This window comes from Poeciliopsis prolifica, unplaced genomic scaffold (genome assembly GCF_027474105.1).
Source record: "Poeciliopsis prolifica strain line A6 unplaced genomic scaffold, Auburn_PproV2 SCAFFOLD010, whole genome shotgun sequence".
Taxonomy (NCBI): Eukaryota; Metazoa; Chordata; class Actinopteri; order Cyprinodontiformes; family Poeciliidae; genus Poeciliopsis; species Poeciliopsis prolifica.
In genome coordinates this window covers 7,335,121-7,353,994 of record NW_026562385.1, presented here as the reverse complement: position 1 = coordinate 7,353,994, position 18,874 = coordinate 7,335,121, and the positions used below count along the sequence as shown (strand labels likewise).

The window sequence follows — 18,874 nt, the reverse complement described above, 5'->3', positions numbered from 1 at the left end:
GAAACCTTAGTTTCACACAACCTTAAAAACTTAAGAGTAGGTTAATCCATTGACAGAGGGAGTCCCCCCCCCAAAAAAAAAAAAGAAAAAAAAAGTGTGCTGCTTGCTCTTCGGCTTAAAAATATATTCCCACAAAAACACGTTTCTTTTGGCCAACATTTCAACATGAGCCAAAAAAAGCAATTTTATTCTTTTATTGTTACTGTTGTTGTAGTTTACTTTCTGAATTCCTCAGTGTAACCTGGGCAGATCAATGGTAAAATTTAATATCACAGTTCAGTGATCAAAACACTGAACTGTGATATCACCGAAAGGTCGTGATAGAAATCGACAGAAAGAGACAACATAGAAAAAAGGATTGAGTTCGACGCAGAGCGCAGGTGCAATCATTGTTGTTGAAATAGGTCAAAAAGGTGACAGCTTTGGTGGCTGATGCACGTCTGTGTCTCACTGAAACTGAAATATGACCATGTCTGCAGAAAGTCCTGCATCTTCTTTTCACCTTTTAATTTTGCTTCTGTTTTGTAGCAAATGTCTTCTTGTGTTGGATTTTTTTCCCCTCTGCCCAACTCACTGTATAAAATGTAAGATTGGATTAAGAAAATCAGCACAACATCAACTGAATTCACTTCAGGCCTTTTTTTTTTTTTGACATCCTCTCTACGGTTGCCAATGAGCCGCAATTCCGACTTCTTATTCCCTCTCTTAAGGTCTTTCATTATTGTCATCTCGAGGTCTCAGTGGACAAATCAAACTCTTCCGCCACTCAGCCATTGAAACAGGTGATGCCTAATTAATGCTATAAGTGACCTGAGCCCTCCCACCATGGCTGGCGTGCAACGGCAGACTGACACGCACGCAGCCAAAACGCTGCGTCTCCAACAGATGAAATGCTGTGGGGAGTTAGCGTTACACATGGACACACACGCGCTTTGGTTGGCACAAACCAATATAATCTGTGTTTTCCAGCACATAAGAGTCTCTGTTGCACTCGACACAGTCACAGAGTGGCATCGACAGCTGGAGGTGTCGGTGTGGTCAAGCGAAATACTCCACACATCTGCGCAGCGGCTCAGGAGCGGAACAGCGGCTCAGTGAGAGAGAGGCCGGCAGAGTCCAAATAGAGACGACAAGAAAAGGGAAGTGAGAACAGACTGACGGCGGAAAGCAAACGGCGAGGCGGACCGTTGACCTTCACGCCAACCGGATTGCGCCGCTAGCGAGGCAGAAGTTTCGAAAATAACTCGTCTTCTTCCACAGCGCGTCTACCCGCTCTATCTCCACATCCATTTCATTTTCTCTCTCTCGTTCATCCATCCACACTTTCTCTTTCGTTTCCTCTCACTTGGGGAGAGAACACAATCTCTCCATCGCTGAGAGCCCTAATTACAGTGGATCGGAGAGATGAGACGGCACTTGCTGAGAATGTGCTGGGAGTGCTTGTAATCCAGCGGAGACAGATGTGTTTTGCATTATTACAGCGAACTGCTTCTCCACCGTCTCTGGATGTTAATTATCAAAATTGTCAATGTGATGTCGAGCAACATAACACATTTTTACTTACGTTTTCATACATATATTTTTTTAGGCTTTTGCAAACAACTGCTTACCATTGTACTGTCAAAAAAGGAAGACGTGATTCTTCCCAAGAAAGTGGAACTTATAGGACGACGGATGATCTGTAGTGAGAAAGAAGTTGCTTGCTCATTATTTTCCCCTTAAAGTTCATTGCAAGCATTTCGCTAAATGTGTGTATTCATGCAGAAGTCATTTGCCGCGCAGCAAATTAGAAGCTTTAAGTGTAGTATTAATGGCGAATAAATGTTTGATTTGATTCTGGTCAGATGGATGGAGCTGATTATGCGTCATTAATATTTTGCTACCTCCTGTCCAGAGCTAAAACTTCTCTTTTTAAAGAGGCATAAAGCAGAGATAGAGCGATGAACTATAAAATCCAGTCCAACGGCGACACAACATCCCACAGTGAGGGTGCAGCAGAGTATTCCTGTTGGTGCCAAAAAAATGATACTTCTGATCTAAATACATGGATTGAATGAGCATTAGAGTCAGTGAGAGATGGATCTATATGAATCGAGGCAAGAAAAACCCAGATCCAGAAAGAGAAGTTTGATATAAGTTTGATGAAAGAAGAGCGCATGAAGCCCATGGCTAACGCATGAGGAAAGAGGGACAGGTGGTTGCTTGCTTCTTGCAAAGATGGAAAACAATGTTGAGCGAGGTGGAGGAGTAGCTGAGAAACATCCAATTCTGGGTTTTTTCCCAGAGCTCAGAGTCTGGATAGAGAAAGATATTCTGGGTCACCAAAAGTGATGCAGGAGGAGATCCGGTCGCATTGATCAGCATGAAAACATTCAGCTTGACCTGCTTATCGCGTATAAATGATAAATCCATAACATCCTATCACTGAAATTAGATCGAAAAAAAAATTAAAGAAATGGTAACAAGGATTTTGCCACAGTCTTTTTTTTTTCTTCCTCATGTGTGATGACATTTTAAAAGTCATTAACATAAGCCTAACACACGCGCACCCCTCCTCTGCGATGTGTTTAGAAATATGGGGGTGTTGTGCTGATTCCCACTGCATATTTGAACCAGTTACATAAGCACATAATCACAGAGAGATGTCCAGATTTCTAAAGATAAGCTTGCAAGTTACTTAGCAACCTCCACAAAGCAGGGACAAGCGAGCAGGTGATTGCCAATTTCTCCCTGGCCAAACTCTTTTAATTATCACAACAAGGCCCGCACTTCAACACCGCGGCTATTTTTATCCTTGTCACTGGGTGCGATTTGTCATTATTCAGCTGCATGAAAGCACGCCGGGCTCTCAGCAGACCCTTATTCATCAAAAATATTTCATGAAATGTTGGCAGCTGCTTGGTGCGACCTGCCACAGATGAACCACAGGCCCCCGTTTAGCTCTGCAGTCTGTGTTTTTTGGGCGTGCTGAAATTATGACCAAGTTAGAAACACTTGGTTGGCGTGATCTGCTTTGCACAAAATCCCCAAAACCCACTGGGCAGCCCGGGTAAATGTCATTGTGTGCTCTTTTAGCACCATGAAATGACACACACACACACACACCCACACACACACCACACACACTAAACGCAAAGGTTGAATTGTTAATTGCATTCACCTCCTCACTGTTGATTCACACTTTCAGGTTTTTGTCTTTCTTTCTTGTTTTGTTGGTTCTTTTATTTCAAAGCAGCCCACAACCTAAATTTAATTAACAAGTAAACGTCAAATAAGGTCACTGCATTCCTTTCTTTTTTTTTTTTTTTAAGGGATAAACGGATAAGACTGCACTGAATGCATGCCAGCTCCAACAGCTGACAGCTGTGCAGCCAGAGGGAAATCTCTGCAGACTAAAGGCCAATAGTGTTGGTATCTTTCCAAAGCTGGACCTGAAAGAATTGTCTGCCAAAAACATCTTGTGATGTGAAGACACTCTTTTTAGTCCAAATGGGTTTCAGTCTTGACTTTTGGTGTTGGAAGCCGGGAGCCAACTTGGTTGCAGCTCCCTCTTGTGGTGGCCTACATAGCAACCAAGCTCTCCACTGGCATGGAGGAAAAGCGGGGGAAATTTGTTTTTTTTTAGCTTAAAGGCAAGTCAGAGATTTGCCTGTATTTAAAAACATCTAGATTAGGTGGGTTGTCAATATCTATGAGAGGCAGAAAAGTGGGAAATGGTGCACTTGGTTCAAAAGTAGTCATCCATCCTTTCTCACTTCTTGAATATTTGGGTTGTGGCTGTGAAACACCAAGAGGGGAAACCGCGATTCCTGAGACTGAGCCCGGCCAGCCTACAGAGGAAACTCACTTTGGCCGCTTCTGTCCAGAATCTTGGGATCAGTGTCCACATTCATGAATGTAGTTGAGGATGGACTGGAAAATTCAAAGATTTGCTTTACATCGCAGGATGTAAAGCAAATCTTCAATCCCCCCCCTCCTAAATTTGTCTGTGCATTCATGAACACCATCCTACCGTCATTCATGAACAAGATACTTGAACCATTCTTCTAGATTCATCTGACTAATTTAGCGAATTAGCCTTAGAGTAGTAACTCATTTTATGGTTAGGCATCTTATGAAATAAAGTCACAGTAGCACTGCAGCACAGCTGATGGCGACAGGAAGTCAGAAAAGCAGAGGTCATGAATTAGGAACTTGCATAACCAAAATTAGGTTATGAAAGTGAAAGTCAAATTTGTGATTGTCTGTTTGTTTGTTCCTAACCTTGTTGTTGCCATTTCACGATGACTTTACGGTGCATTGTTTTCAACGTTGACACTGCTTTGGACGCTGACATTTTATCTGCATTCACTTCGTCAATGAGACGCACTTAATTTGGCCTCTGCTCTGCTCTTTGGCAGTTACGGGGACCACGTCCAGCATTTCAAGGTGCTGCAGGACCGCTGCAGTCAGTACTACGTGTGGGACGAGGCCTTCTCCTCCCTCAACGAGCTGGTGGAGTTTTACCACAGCAACAGCATCGCTAAAGAGAGGACGGTGTTTCTGAGAGACCCCGAGCAATTCGCCAGGGTGAGCATACATGACTCAATGTTTCTTTCTTTCTGCCTCGCTTTTATTTAACCATGGCAACCGTGGACATTGATGCTTTTCTTCAGCATCTCAAGCCCAATTTGAACAAGTCAGTTCAGAATTTTAAATGTATTTATTGTCTTAAAAAAAAAAGCCATCTGCATAAGTCTGTAGACTTCATTTTTTTCCACTACGCTCACCAAACCATAAAAAGAACATCTGCTCCCATCAGCCACCTTCATCACACTTCTTTGCGCTCACACTCGTCAAGGATCCGATGAAACTTTGCGACGCAGTAAAGTAATTACTGCCTGATGTCCCGAAGGTGTAAGCAAACACGCAACTTACAGAGTTCATTTCTCATCTCGCTCCAACTTCCAGGCACGAGCTTTAAGTAATGGAGCTGACAGATCCAGGAGCGCTCCACATGCTCGGCGACTGCAGCGGCAGAGTTTGATCCAAGAGGTGCTGCCTGTAATGAAAGATCACAGAAATCATTCAGTGTCCGTCGCTGAGATGACTGAACGCGACACGGGCGAGGAAAAGCGATTTTTTTTCTCAGGGGCTCGCTCGCATTCGAAAGAATAAATTAGCTCCCTATATTTACACTTCAACACATTCCCCCCTCCTCCAGGACTCCCACTGTCAGACCTTCTTCCACTCCTTCATAGACGCATATAGATGGATGTGTGCAGTGGCGTCCCCTTGGGGAAAGGTGATGATTAGACTGGCGTTAGAAGTCAAGCTGGCACTGCATGGCAGCTATTCCTGTCAGTGGCAGCGAGCTGCACCCGCAGGCTGACGCAGTCACCACAGATGCTTTTTGATCCGCAGCGGTGCTGAGAGCGCGTCGGTGTCGCTCTAGCAATGTCAGCGTGGAAATACTCATCAGGTTACTTTTATTCCTCTTAGCTGACATGCGAGATCAGGACCCGGCTTGTTGGAGGTAATTTATGAAGTGGCTGCTGTATGCACGTCTACAGGGGGGGTTGAATGAAAAGGGTCCGCTGCCCTCGTGGAGAAGTCTGGGTTTGCATTAGGATGAATTTGTGCCTTTTGGCCTTGTTTCTGTTGGTTTAGTAGAAGTTGTGTTTTATCCACAGGGGAAAGATTTGCTCTGAAGATAAAAACAGGCAGGAGCATGGGATTCAATTTAAATCAGTTTACTTGTACAGTTATACAGCGCCAATTCAGACTATATATTATATATGATCACTTTATAATAAAATCTGTTTGATTCAATGACAGATACATTCCTGTTGATCATAGTGGTCAAGCAGCACAGTGAGATCAGTTAGTTACTTTAAGTTTCTAGCTAAGAAAAACATATCAGACCCAGGATGATTCATGTGGTTTGGAAAAACTCCATTTAGATGGCTACTTAGGTTTTGGATAAACTTTCAGAGTGTAATGTAGGCCTTCTGGATACTCTGAAATATATAATCCACTTGGTCTTAATGTCTTCCTCTCTTCTTTTTGTCCTTCCTCTCTTAAATATTTTCTTATACACCCTCCGCTTTTCTTTCCTCCTTTTATTGTTTTCTTTTTGTCTCCTTGCACCTATAATCTCTCTTTGCATCCTTGTTTCTTCCTTTTTTTCTTTTGGTACTCCATTCCTTCTGTGTTCTTCCTCTTTTGCTTGAATGTGTCCTTATTTCCTTCCTTAAAATGTTTCATTTGTGTGTTATTTCTCTTTTCTTTGTGTCCTTTTTTATTCTCCTATCTTCCTTTTTGTGTATCTTGTATACAGCTCACCTTGCTTTAAATTCCTTGTCTTTATATTTAATACAAATATTATGTTGGGGAAATGCTTTTCCAACTGCATGCTTCGATCGGTCATTTCATAAAATCACTTTTATTCATGTTTAAACATTCCTTAAAACAACTTTAACCTTTACCGCAGTAGCTTAATCTCGACTTTACATTGAATTGATAAAAAAAAACAAACGTGTAACTTTCAATTTGAGGACATTTGCTAATGTTTGTATGAATTAACATGGTGTGACAGTGAGGCTCAGCTCTTTTAGCAAGCGGCTACGCGCCTGAACAATGACCCATATTTATCTTGCCACCTCCCACAGAAAGCAGGACGGAAAGGATGTGAAGAAAAACAAACAAAAAAACCCCCTTAAAACTGCAGCAAGAAGCTTCATGCTTGGGTTACTAAGTATCCCTAGCAAGTATTAGATTCTGTCTACATGGTAGTTTGTTTTCATGTCTCCTGTTTCCCACCATCACAAATGTAGATGTGTAGTGTTCGCTGAACTCCACTGGCATTTTCGCTGCAGCCGCACTTGAGGAGAGTGTTTCAGATGACAAAACAGAAAAGCTCCCTGCTCAAACTTTTTACTTTTTTACGTTTCTCCTTAAGTTGTCATCTTGTCTTTGAAAATGATTCGAAAGAATATGGAAAAATCAGCACAGGGATGTAGCCTTCCTCACATAATCAGCCTTTTTCAACAGCCATCCAAGCGTGCAGAGCTATATAATAAAAGCAGTTATTCATTTAAACAACCGAAAAGTGTGAGATTACGCAAGAACATATTTATTTACGTTTTGACGTTTTGTACATCTTTACCATGGCTGTAATAAAATATATCACAATGATTTGCTCAGAGTCAGACAACCATGTTGCTGCACTCACTTTAAGTCAGGGTCTAACAGCAAGTGACAGGCAACATAAAGGTCACATGATTCACGAGAGCTCCATCTCCTACACTCATGATGATGAGCTAATCATGCTGGTGCCAAATACCAAATATAAAATCCCTGTTTTTCTGTGCGGTCGCCTCTAACAGAGCACAGAAGACCAGTTGATTTTACGGTGATTAACTTTGGTCTCATAAACCCGAGGGAGGCAGGGTGTATTGTTAAATTAATCCCTCCTGTAACACAAATCCATTTTCTCCTTGGATTTGATTTGGATTTTAATGAGGGAAAAAAAAAATGATCCGAAGAAAATATGGATTATTAGAGAAGGCAAATTAGCTTCTCTGATTTGATCCATAATCCAGTTGATGCGATAAAAAGTTCATTTGTACTGTAGGATGGCTGCGTGCACATCCGTAGCAACATCTCTTGCTCTTAAAACAGCAAAAAAAAAAAAGTCTATTTTTGGCTTTGTGCGTGACAGCACGGGACGTTTTCATTGCAAATTGGAATAACTTTCAATGATGTATGGCAGATGTAAGGCTTGTTAGGGAGGAGTAGCATCACGATCAGCGGAGCAGGTCGTCAACTGAACGAGGAAGCAGAAACTGCACAGAATGTTGTGTGCCTGGAGACGGAGGCAGTGACGTTACTTACCCTCGGCTGTTTGTGTTTTTTTGTTTGTATTGTTTGTGTTTTTTTTGCCATTTCCGTTGCGACTTTTACCGCTGGCGTTGGTGACGGATAAAATGATTTAGTCCAGATCATGGAAGACATGGATCTGTTGCAAAACGTCTGTTCCATCTGGTGCACAATCTGAGATACATCACTGTGGGACTTGTTTCGACAATTTTTTATCGTTTACAAAGGTTACCACATAAAAAGGCCACAGAACTTGTAACGTGACTTGACTCACTGCTCATGCAGTTCCCACACTCTCGTCTCTTGGCTTGGCTTACGAGAAAATCTCAATGCAAACAGCTGTTATTTTAGCTGACGGTTGTTCGTGGACTGGAACTACCGGTTCTGGCTCGGGTTGCTGGATGTCTTGGTGGCTCCTACCTTTGAATCTAATCCATGTTGATTACAGAACGAAATACTTCCACAGAAAGTGAGACGAACATCTTGGACCGTCTCTCATGATGCTATGTCACAACGAAAGTTGTTTTCACGTTTCAAAAATGTAATCTACTCGTCGGATAAACATGCATTTCAAGGTCAAGCGCCTTAAAATGCATGTTTGAAAACAATAATCGAAACAATAATCGAAACAAACCTTGAAAACAATAATCGAAGTTTAAAGTTACAACAAATTTGGGATTTTTGGGAACCTTTATCAAATTTCTGAATCATCAAAATTGGATGACATATAAAAAGAACCAAGAATTTTGTGTCAACGAAAGCAGAAAAAGACTACAGGGGAAATCTCTTCACTTATATCCTCTGAACAAGACAAACATAGTTTTGCTTTTGTAAATCTGCTGCACATGATTTACATAAATTGTTATGCTAAAATAAATTCTTATAACAAGCAGGCAAAGAGGTTAAAAATACTTGAACTCCAGTCCAAAAAAGCAAACAGGGGTCGGCTCCAGAGAAAACATGTCATAACTCATAATAATTGAAGATTTTTTTTTTTTTTAACCCACTCGCATCTTCCTGAACCTTGTCAGGACAGCGTGTTTCCAAAGCAGCTCAAAAACACGATCCACATATATCAAGGAGCCTTGTCTGTACTGATGCCATCTGTTATTTCAGTCCTGCAGATGCGTCTGGCCGCAGCTCAACATTTTTTTTCCCTCCTTTCGATATCAACCATGGCTCCCTTTGGAGTGCGTGCAGGAAAAGGAGAAGAAGGGAAAAGGCGCTGGTGTAGCCCGCAGATAGCCAGTCACTACGGCTTTGTAGCATTTCAAAGATGATCGGATGAGGAAGCAATGTTGGAAGAGTTTTTTTTAGACTAAACTTTGTTATAAAATGTATCCTCTTCGCCATTTAATTTGTATTCTGGGTCTATAAAATGGGGGAAAAATGTAGTAATAACTGCAAAGAGTATAGAATGTGTTGAATACAGGGCCTGTAAGCTCATCTGAGGATGATCCACATATATTGATCTTTGAGATGGGGGAGATTTGCTGCAGTAAATCTGGTCCCTCAGACTCAGACAGCTCTTTTCACCCCAATGTTATGAAACGCAAGTTTTGTGACATTTAGAAAGGCTGGACTTAAGCTTTCCATCAACTTTTTTAAATCCTGCATTTTCTATTTCAGATCTAGTTATTGATATGCAATAGTAAGAGTGAAATAAAGGGCTTTTTTTGTTTTATTTTGTTTTATTTTGTTTTCCCAGTTTTTGAGAGCAGCCAAGCTGCCGCTTCTGTAGCCAGGTGATGTCAGATTTATTGCGAATGGGATTCTTGTTTAAAAATGTGGCTCATGATCACGCTTGTGTGTTTCAAGTGACTCGGAAGGGAATGCTGTTCAGTTCTCGTAACGGGGACATGTGGAGCAGGTGCACGGGAGGAATTTAGCTGTAGGGCGCCGCGGCGGTGCTTAAACACACAAAAACGGAAGTTGTCACATGGGAGGCTGGTAAAATGTACGACCTAAATAGAGCGGCAGTCTGATTCGATCCAGCGGGAGCCGCTGATGCAAGAGAATAAGTCACATCTACAGTGTTTCCTGATAAGGCAGTGTTTTTTAATAAACGGCAATTCGCGCGCGTTGAAACTGAGTAGACTGAGTTAGCTTAGTTCGGAGTTGCAACATCTATGTGTGGTTTATTAATGACCTTGACTTGACTTTACTCACCACTCTACAGCATGGTGAAATCTTTCCATAAAAGTTCCCTCCATTTGTTAATAACTAGCATTTTTTTCCCCCAAATTCAGTAGCCATATGGGAGAAAAGTGAGGAGCTTTCCTTTTTTTCTTCTCCAAAAGTAATTAAAATAAACACTATTTTTTTCATCTGTAAACATATTATCATAAATATATGCTTCCCTTGATGTTATTTCTAACATAGAAGCTGGCAATGGTAGTGCAGCACAGCTACTCTCAGGAGGAATGTAGAAAAAAATAAGTCTCACAATTGTTTATGATATATCTGGGTTTTAATCGTAAGGTTACAATCACGTGGGCTTGTAATCGCAATAACATCTGCTCAGTAGTTCCAACACTGGTTAATAACTACGTTAATATTAAGAACATTAATATTGGTGATTATTGGCCACAAATATACAGAGTTCTTAAGCAAAGAGTTATATTTTTGCTCATGCTCCTAAGAAGGAAAGCTGAAACAAAAGCACTGTGGTATCAACATTTCCACTGAAAGCGTCCTCAGTTGTTGCTTATTGTGACATAAGATATGCATAATTTCTAAGGGAAAGTTGCTGCTAATTAAAAAAAAAGTTAATAAAATTTAAAATCAAATAGATAAATAAAAGTAAGAAAATGTTAATTGCTTCTGATGTTGATGAACACCAAATCACTTAACTACAGAATAACTTTTTTCTTTGTTTCAGCTTTATGGGCCAATTTCACAGACAGGAACTAACTGAATAGTGCTTTAATTGCATGTCCCTCTTTTTGTATTTTCATCCCCATTGTGCTCTCAGTCCTTCCAAACTAAATCCTTCCCAGCTCATTACATGGATCATGTTTTTTTTATCTGTGCACAGCAGAATAGAAAATAATTTCCAGCCTTTCCTTTTTTCATATTTTACCCCACCTCATCCTTAATATCCTCCTGTTCCTGTTCCACTAAGTTTTCTTTTTCAAACAAAAACCCCTGTCAGCGAAAAAAAAAAAAAAAAAAAAAGTGTGGACCTTTCTGTCATGTGTCCCTCATCAGTCTGGTTTTTTTTCTTCTTCTTTTTTCTTTTCAAACAGGATGAAAGACTTTATTTTCTGCCTTAAATGTCATGGCTGCGAAAATGTGGAGACAAAATTAGAACAAAGACACAGCCTGTTCACATTACTAATTAAATTGCACCACTCTCAGGGCTCTTTCCGGGTTGAAGTGGGTCGTGAAAAGGATGCCAAAAATTGATGGGTCCTGTTACTCCTTCCAAGCTATCACTAATCACAAACTGGCACATAAAAAGAAATAGGCCATTCTTTAATCGTCACACGTGTCCACAGAAGGGACGCTCACACATAGCCAGCTTGTGTCTTATCATCCCAGCAAATAGTGTCTTGCAAAAAAAAATAGTAAGATTTATTGAATATTCCACATTTTGCCAAATAACAGCCAATAAAGCCAGAACTTTATTGGGGTGACACTTTTCAAAACCAGGAGTTTGGGGTAGCTCTTAACAGTGACGCCCACAGAATTTAATTTTATTTATTTTTTATCAATTAGAATAGAATTGAGTTTTAAACGTGTTTTGAAAATATACTTGTACATATTTAAAATAGTTGTTTTTATGCAATTAAAAAGAAATTGAATGAGATTTAAATTTGATTTATTTATATAGTGCCGTGTCACACCATCTCATGACACAGATTGAGTTTGTGTGCAGCAATATTAAAATGTAGGTTTAGTCATGACACATTAAAAGTTATGAATACTGGGGGGCGAGTTGGTGGATTTGTAACTGTCTTTTTTTTTTAAGGTTTTATTGGCTCTCAAGGCCTTTAGTTGATAATAAATTAAAAGGAAAGTGGGTAATGAGAGAAGGGGGAAGACATGCCCCTGTTTCTCCTGACCTGTGCATGTGAAACCATCCACCTTCAGCCTGAGTCCTAAAAACACAGACCTACTGTAGCCTAATATCCAGAATTGTCGCAATGACGCTTTGGTACACGCACGTCTCCGAGCAGCATTAGTATTCCTTTCAGCCTCCCGCTTTCGCTCCTAGCTCATGCCGCATCCGCTCTCCTCTGCGGGAGCGCAGCTGACAGCTAAGAGGTTAGCTGGGTTTAAGATGTTCCCTCCGAAAATAGCCGCTTTTATTCTGCTGCTCTTAAACTGCTTTTACTTCACCAGTCAACACAGATCAGAGGAGGCCGGCTATCAGGGGAGATGAAATGCGCTGCTCCTGTTTAAGTTTGAAGAAAACACAGCGAGACAGAGAAAGCTCGCCGTCTGAGGCCTGAAGTTCCCGTCAGAGCCCCAGATGTGTTGCTGATGTTTCTTATCTGCCGTTTTCTGCAGGTGTGCACGCCTGACCGTCACGCTCGTCGTTCCATATTTAAAAGCGCCTTTTCCTGTCGTGACCTTTCCAAGTTGTGTTCTGACACTTTTTAAAGTCGGAGTTGTGTAACTTTCATACTTCACGAAGATGATGAAATTTTCATGAAAGCACACGCCGCTCATCAAGCTGGGCCAGAAAGTTGTGCTGCAATCTAAAATATTTTCTCCAATTGAGATTTGCTGCGCAACACCAGCAGTTGTTTAGTAACAGCGTGCTAGATTCGAGAACTTTAATAAATCTTTCGAGAAGAGGGACTGAAAGCAGTTGAGATTTTGTCTACACCAGGAGGAAAAAGAAAACAATTGTTTTTCTTTCTTTGACTAGTTTTCCATGCAAAAAAGGTCGCTTGTAGCGATGGCCCCATTCCTGAGAAATATTTGTAACTGTAGTAAAGAGACAAACGGCTCCATATGTAAAACAGATGCAAGAAAGGTGGGAAATCTCCTGCATTCTGACACCAACAACATTAAATTTACAACTATGTTCTTCACCTCTACTGATTAGAGATCTCAGTCTCCAGTTATATGAAGCTTTGACTTTTTGGCACCAATTTTATTCAGTTCAGATTCATCTTTAAGAGCTGCTGCATGAGGGGATATAAAAATAATGTGTAAAATGTTTTTTTCTGGTCTTTCAGCTCTGTGCAGCAAGTAATTATTTTACGAGGAGAGAAAAAAAAACAACTAAACAAAACCCAAAAACAATTTAGACATATCAAGTGTTTTATTTTTAGACCTTATCCTAATGTCTATTGACTATTTAAACATTGTTTAAAGATGTCCAACTCTAAACATCCCTTATAGAGATCCTTATTATTCTTCAGAGAATCCATACTTTTCTTTATTTGGAGATTTTTGAAAAGCCTACCAATTATTTTCAAGTCTGCTTTCTTCCATGTCAGAGCTTGAAAGCTAAAAGTGAACAAAACACAGCAAGTTTGGTCTATTATTTTCAACCTACTGGATATCTCCGAGTCAATTTATTCCTTCACCAATTTAAGAAAAGGTTCCCTAACGAGAATTTTCAGGACTTCAAACAGCGGTAGGATTAAAACTGCAAATGGCAAAGGTTTGTCACGACAAGCAGCCCCAGAAGTGTCTGTCTATGTGTTGGAGCCTGAATGTACAACCAACATACCTACGTTGGAAATGTTCATTCTAGTCGCTTCTTCCGTCTCTGTGCTTTCTTTATTCTTAAACACCTCAGTCATGCTGAAAATAGCAACCTTTGACTCCTCTCCCCTCAGAACCAGCCTCCACGACAAAAGCGTCGTGTCATACACTCGCTAATCCGAAACAGAACGTTTTATTTTTCTCTCAATAATTACAGTAATTTGGCTGATTTGCTAATAGGTGAATGCATGTTTTGTTATTATTTCTGATCCAAAAAAAAAATAAAAAAATACAGTGAGAGAACAAAAACTTCACAGACGCAGCATTATCTTTATTCTGTACCGGGTTGTGGGTGTTGAATTAAATAATACCTCTCCAAAGATGAAAAACAAAAACTACTCGGTCTGAGTTTCACCATTTCTTCTGTCGAGAGTTTTCTCTTCCAGTCCCTTTGAAATATAGGTTTTTTGGGGGAGAAAATTTTAAAGAGTAACGATGAGGAATAAAAGATTTTAACTGCAGTCTGAAGATTAAAAATAAAAATACAGCGAGGCATAGTTCTTGCGAACACTTCTGACACCAGATTGTTTTAAAAGAGTCTCGAGGAGGCAAAAATGTTATCTGTGATTCCCAGTTGGAATTAATTAAGCGTGCATCAGAGATTTGTGTTTTTAATGTTCATTACGATGAATAAATAAACAAGACAAATAAAAAAGCTTTGAAGACATGCTGATCAGTAATTTCTGCTTCAAGTCGTTGTGCAGCAGAAATTGGAGTTAATTAAATCCCATGCAACTCAGCCCAGATTGCTGTGGCTTAGCCCTCCTACATGCACAGGGCCGGTCTCCTGTGACTCAGACTTAAGATGCATAAAGATGCAGTGTCGTCCCTTGATGTCCATCAATATTACACATTGTTCCATTTTTTTCAAACAAATATCTGAAATGACCCAAAAAGCTTGGATGAAAAAAAAGATATTGTTAGGTCATTTTAATGAGGTATTTGCATCAGGGAAAAGTGAATATATGCCTTTTTATTAAAAAAAAGGCATTGAAATTCATACTTCTATTGTTTTTTTTTTACATATTTTAATATCAGACAAAGGTAACATTAAAAAGGCTGTTTTTCAAATTGTAGTTTGACATATAAAGGGGATAAAAAAACAAAACTCCCATCCTAACTTGTCCTGTGTTAAAAAACTAACACAAAGTTAGTTACCGGTTCAGCCAGCATTGGTTTGGCCCACTTATCGCTGCTTCAGATGATTGTACTGCTGCATAATCCATGTGCACTTCAGTTAAGGGTCACAAGCTGATGATATTCTCCTTCAGGATTTTCTATTAGAGCACAGAATATATATCTGTGAAGCGGCAGAGCGGCCATTGACCGTCACGGAGCCGTCACGTCTGAAATGCTGTGTTAGTTTTACTCTAAGTGTGATTGGAGCACGCCTATAGGAAAATGGACTTTTCTCTCATTAGTCCACAGCATAATTTCCCCATAAATCTTGGAGATGATCAAATGTTTGACAAATTTGACAAGTTATTCTTCATCAGCCCTGGTTTTGGCCCTGCGTGGCTCCCGTGATCGCCATTATAGGCTCCGCAGTACTTTAGCTGTTCCTCATCTCCTTTTGAATTTATTAAGATGCATTGCTGTTTAGCATCTTATAATATCGTTTAGCCTCTATTTAGGTAATTCAGCTTTTCAAAATGGCATTCCACTCATATTTTTCTTGCTTGTAAAAGGAGTGTGTCAGCAATTTTAAGAAACTTTTCTCTCTCTTTCTTCTTCCCCCAGCGTCCCCATCACGCCCATGCTCTCTTCGACTTCAACCCCCACCACCCGTCGCAGTTGCGCTTCGTGCGTGGAGACCTCATCGAACTCGTCGACTGCTCTGACTCGGTACGTTGGAGGGGTCGCTGTCACGGACGACTGGGCTACTTCCCCCCCGAGTATGTCCAGCCCATTTATCAATACCAGTGACCCCATATGATGACAAGGACACGGCCATTACCCGAGGGTTCGTCCACCGGGCATCGGGACCCCAAACTTCCGCCCCGTGAAAAACAAACGCTGCTCTCCTTCTCTACGGCTTCTCACTGACCTCTGGAGTGAACGACTGACTGAGGCTTTAATAAACTGATTCCTCTTATGTCCATGTCATCTCAGCTTTCACTCTCCTCCGCTTGATAAAAGCGACAGTCAAAAACACACATGATCCCAGGCGTTATTATTTCTTTATCTGTACAAGAGCTGGTGAACCCTTGCTGAGATGACAAGTGAAGACCCCGAGGAAGTTTGTCCCTCTGCAGTATCCTTCAGAAGGACCGCCAGTGAAGAGCAGAAACTCTGAGGTTGATTATTTGTAAGGAACATCTGGAGATGACGACAAACAAACCTGTCGAATTCAAAGGCCATTATGTGAGAATATTGTCTGTTGCAGGGAGTTTAGATGGAAATCTGACTGAGTTTGGACTTGTTGCTTGTGTGTGGGTGTGTATGGTATGTCGTTGCAGAGAGCTGATTATGAACCACTAAGGGAAGTCCCCCATAGTGCAGTGAGGACTCGGTTATGATACAGTATTGAAAATACACTGCTTAAAATGTAACGAGCTCATTTTGTTCACCGTCCATTTCTTTACATGTATTTATTCCTATTCATATGTAATCTATAAAAAGCATATATTGTAAATATTTGACATTTACAATATGAACTTGGTCTGGTCTTCCATTACATGTTATAAGAAATCAATTAAACAAACTTTGAACCTGGTCTCTTAGCATAAGATAAATAAAAGAAAATATTTGTCATCATTTTCTCTTTTGCAATAATTATAAGTCACAATTTAATAGTGTTACACTGAAAAGAGAACATTTTGAAAAAATGTAACCAATTACATTTAAAAGATATAGAAGCATTTTTGTCTTTAAATAAAACAACCAAAAAAAAATAAAGTTGGTTTATTTTTCCAATTTTTTAATCTGGTAAAATAAAATACATCCCCTTAACATCTCTTTTCACATTTTGGTCATATCTAGGGTTTTTCCATTTTTTCTGTTTTTGTTGTGTTTCTTTTTTTTAATCAAACTTTTCCACTCTGACTTTGTTGAATAAATAACGACATCTGTGGTGTGGGATCTTGTACACCTGGGGTGGGAGTTAAATAATTGAAGGACCAGGTAGAGATTAGATCTTATCTGCCTTAAGACTCTGGTACTAGCTGGACGTGTGTCCACTTTCTTTTAACTGTGACTTTAGAGGATGATGACCACAGTAAACTCTTTGTGCCAATCGCTATTTGTTTAATGGATCTAGGAAGAACATCCCCTTCCTTTACTTGATCACTGTTTTAAATGATTTCTAAACACTGCCCTGCACATGGCTGTAAACAGTATTAGGTTATGTTGTCTAAGTGGCTCAAGTACTTTTCACTCAGATGTTTCAATGAGAGCAAAAAGTAATCAGATTCAGAGAAACCCCGTCCATTCACCACCAGCATAAGCACCGATCAAATCATTTGGCTTTACACAGCCGTCTTAATCACTAAAGTTGCAAAGGTGGATCATGATTTCATCAAAGTGCCTCATAATCTAAATATCTACTCTGGTATTTTCTACCACACTGGAAATTATAGAATGGATACAAAAAGGTACTTTATTTTGTGTATTACCTTCAACCCTGTGATATTTGGATTTCTGAGCAAGTAAACAACTCCTTGAATCAGTGCCAAACATGTTCATGGTGGGCAACTAGCTGCTTAGAGTGCTGTCAAGCAATTAGTGCTTGGACAATTAGAAATGATGAAGAAATTACTGACAGCTGAGTGGAGGGAAATGAAATTGAAGATGGGTTATATTCATAATGCGTTAATCGCTGAAGTCATTCACAAATTTACTGGCATAGATTCTATTCTCTCCAGAGATTTTTCAGTGTTTCTTCATCCCAGACTGTCTGATTGTCTTCGATTTCTAGATGAAATCGTTGGTCAAAAGTAATTTATAATTTAAGTATTCGTGGCACATATAGACAGTGGACAGACCAGCAGTCACTTTCAAAGCAAACAGCGTATGGATAAAAAAAGTCTGACTTGTCAATACACTCGTCTTCTGCATTTGATGATGAGTCAGAGGAGAGCTCACTCCAGTCCGCTCATGTTATCTACATATTATCAGGTCACGGTTTATCCAGAGCTCTCTGATGGTGCATGAGCAACAATTTCTCTCTGTTTGAATTGAAGCTGGCAGCAGGGTTGTAGTCTATAATTCCCAGAGACTGAATCGCTTGAATTTGCTCTCCTTTTTATGCTCTTTTCCCCTTGTGTTGTTTTTGTCAAACCAGCCTTTCCCTCCCCCCCTCTTCAAAGACTCACCTCTGGCTCTCCTGTGACAGGTAGTCAATAAGCTAACACCACTCCGGAGGAGAGCTTGGGAGAACAAAGGAGTCAAAGGTGTGCCACAAATAGATGGCTGTAATCTTCCTCTGATACTTTTGGAAGCTGCTGAGCCACTTTGAAGTCTCAGTGTGGCAATAGATATTTGTCTCATACAGTGTAAAAGCTCTAAACTTCACTGTCACAAAGCAAAATGCATTGGGGAAATGTAACTTGATGAGGCAGAGAAAAACAGGCTGTGATGATGAAAAGAACAATGACAAGAAAAAGATCTGGGATATAGCTTGAAGAGAAAAACAAGAAGATCCAGAATAAAGAGGATGGTCTATATTGAGGAATCAGTGTCAGAAACATGAAGAAAATCATCAGCAAGACAAGTTTTTGAATGCAAACAGCGAAGGAAGGTGTATGTTTGTTTCCTCCATTGGTCTGAACCTTTTGTGCAGGTGAGAACTATCTGCCTGCCAAGTCGAGAAACACCTATAATAGAGGACGAAAATAGCATAACATGCAAAATGTCTCCTTTTCTTCTTTAACCAAAAACTATTTTCATGTAGGCAAAAGTAGCTTTTGCAACTGTTATTATTCCAAATCTTGAAGTTGAGTTTGCTATGAAGAGTTCTCAGATGTTCCTCATCACGAAGTCAACGAACAATCTGCAAAATGGTAACAGATGTTCTGCATCATCAATTCTTAAATAGTCTGTGCAGCAGATTGTCATATCGAATCACATTCCACGAATGTATGTCGATCCCAGAGCATTTTAAGAAAGCATGGCACGATGTGATAGCCTGAAGCCAATTTGAACACTTTCCCCCCCAAAGGCACAAAGTTTCTGCAGAGGAGTCCCCTGCCCTGACACTGTGTCAGCCCAATGCGCCATAGACATGAGCAGACTGTCTGAAGTGTTCTCCAAAAGCCTGTCATAAGTGGGGAAACAGCCTGAAAAAGTT

The 18,874-nt window shown here is 40.2% G+C and overlaps 1 protein-coding gene across 4 annotated transcripts in view; it reads left to right on the top strand.

Moving 5' to 3' along the window:
- grapa (GRB2 related adaptor protein a) overlaps window positions 1–16,303 on the top strand; it is a 45,770-nt gene extending 29,467 nt beyond the window's left edge. For all 4 annotated transcript variants that reach the window (XM_055036088.1, XM_055036087.1, XM_055036086.1 and 1 more), the window contains 2 exons: window positions 4,401–4,569; window positions 15,328–16,303. In XM_055036088.1, the coding sequence (XP_054892063.1) occupies window positions 4,401–4,569; window positions 15,328–15,513 (355 nt within the window). In that variant the 3' untranslated portion in view covers window positions 15,514–16,303. The remainder of the gene's footprint in view (window positions 1–4,400; window positions 4,570–15,327) is intronic.
- The last annotated feature ends 2,571 nt before the right edge of the window (window positions 16,304–18,874 follow it).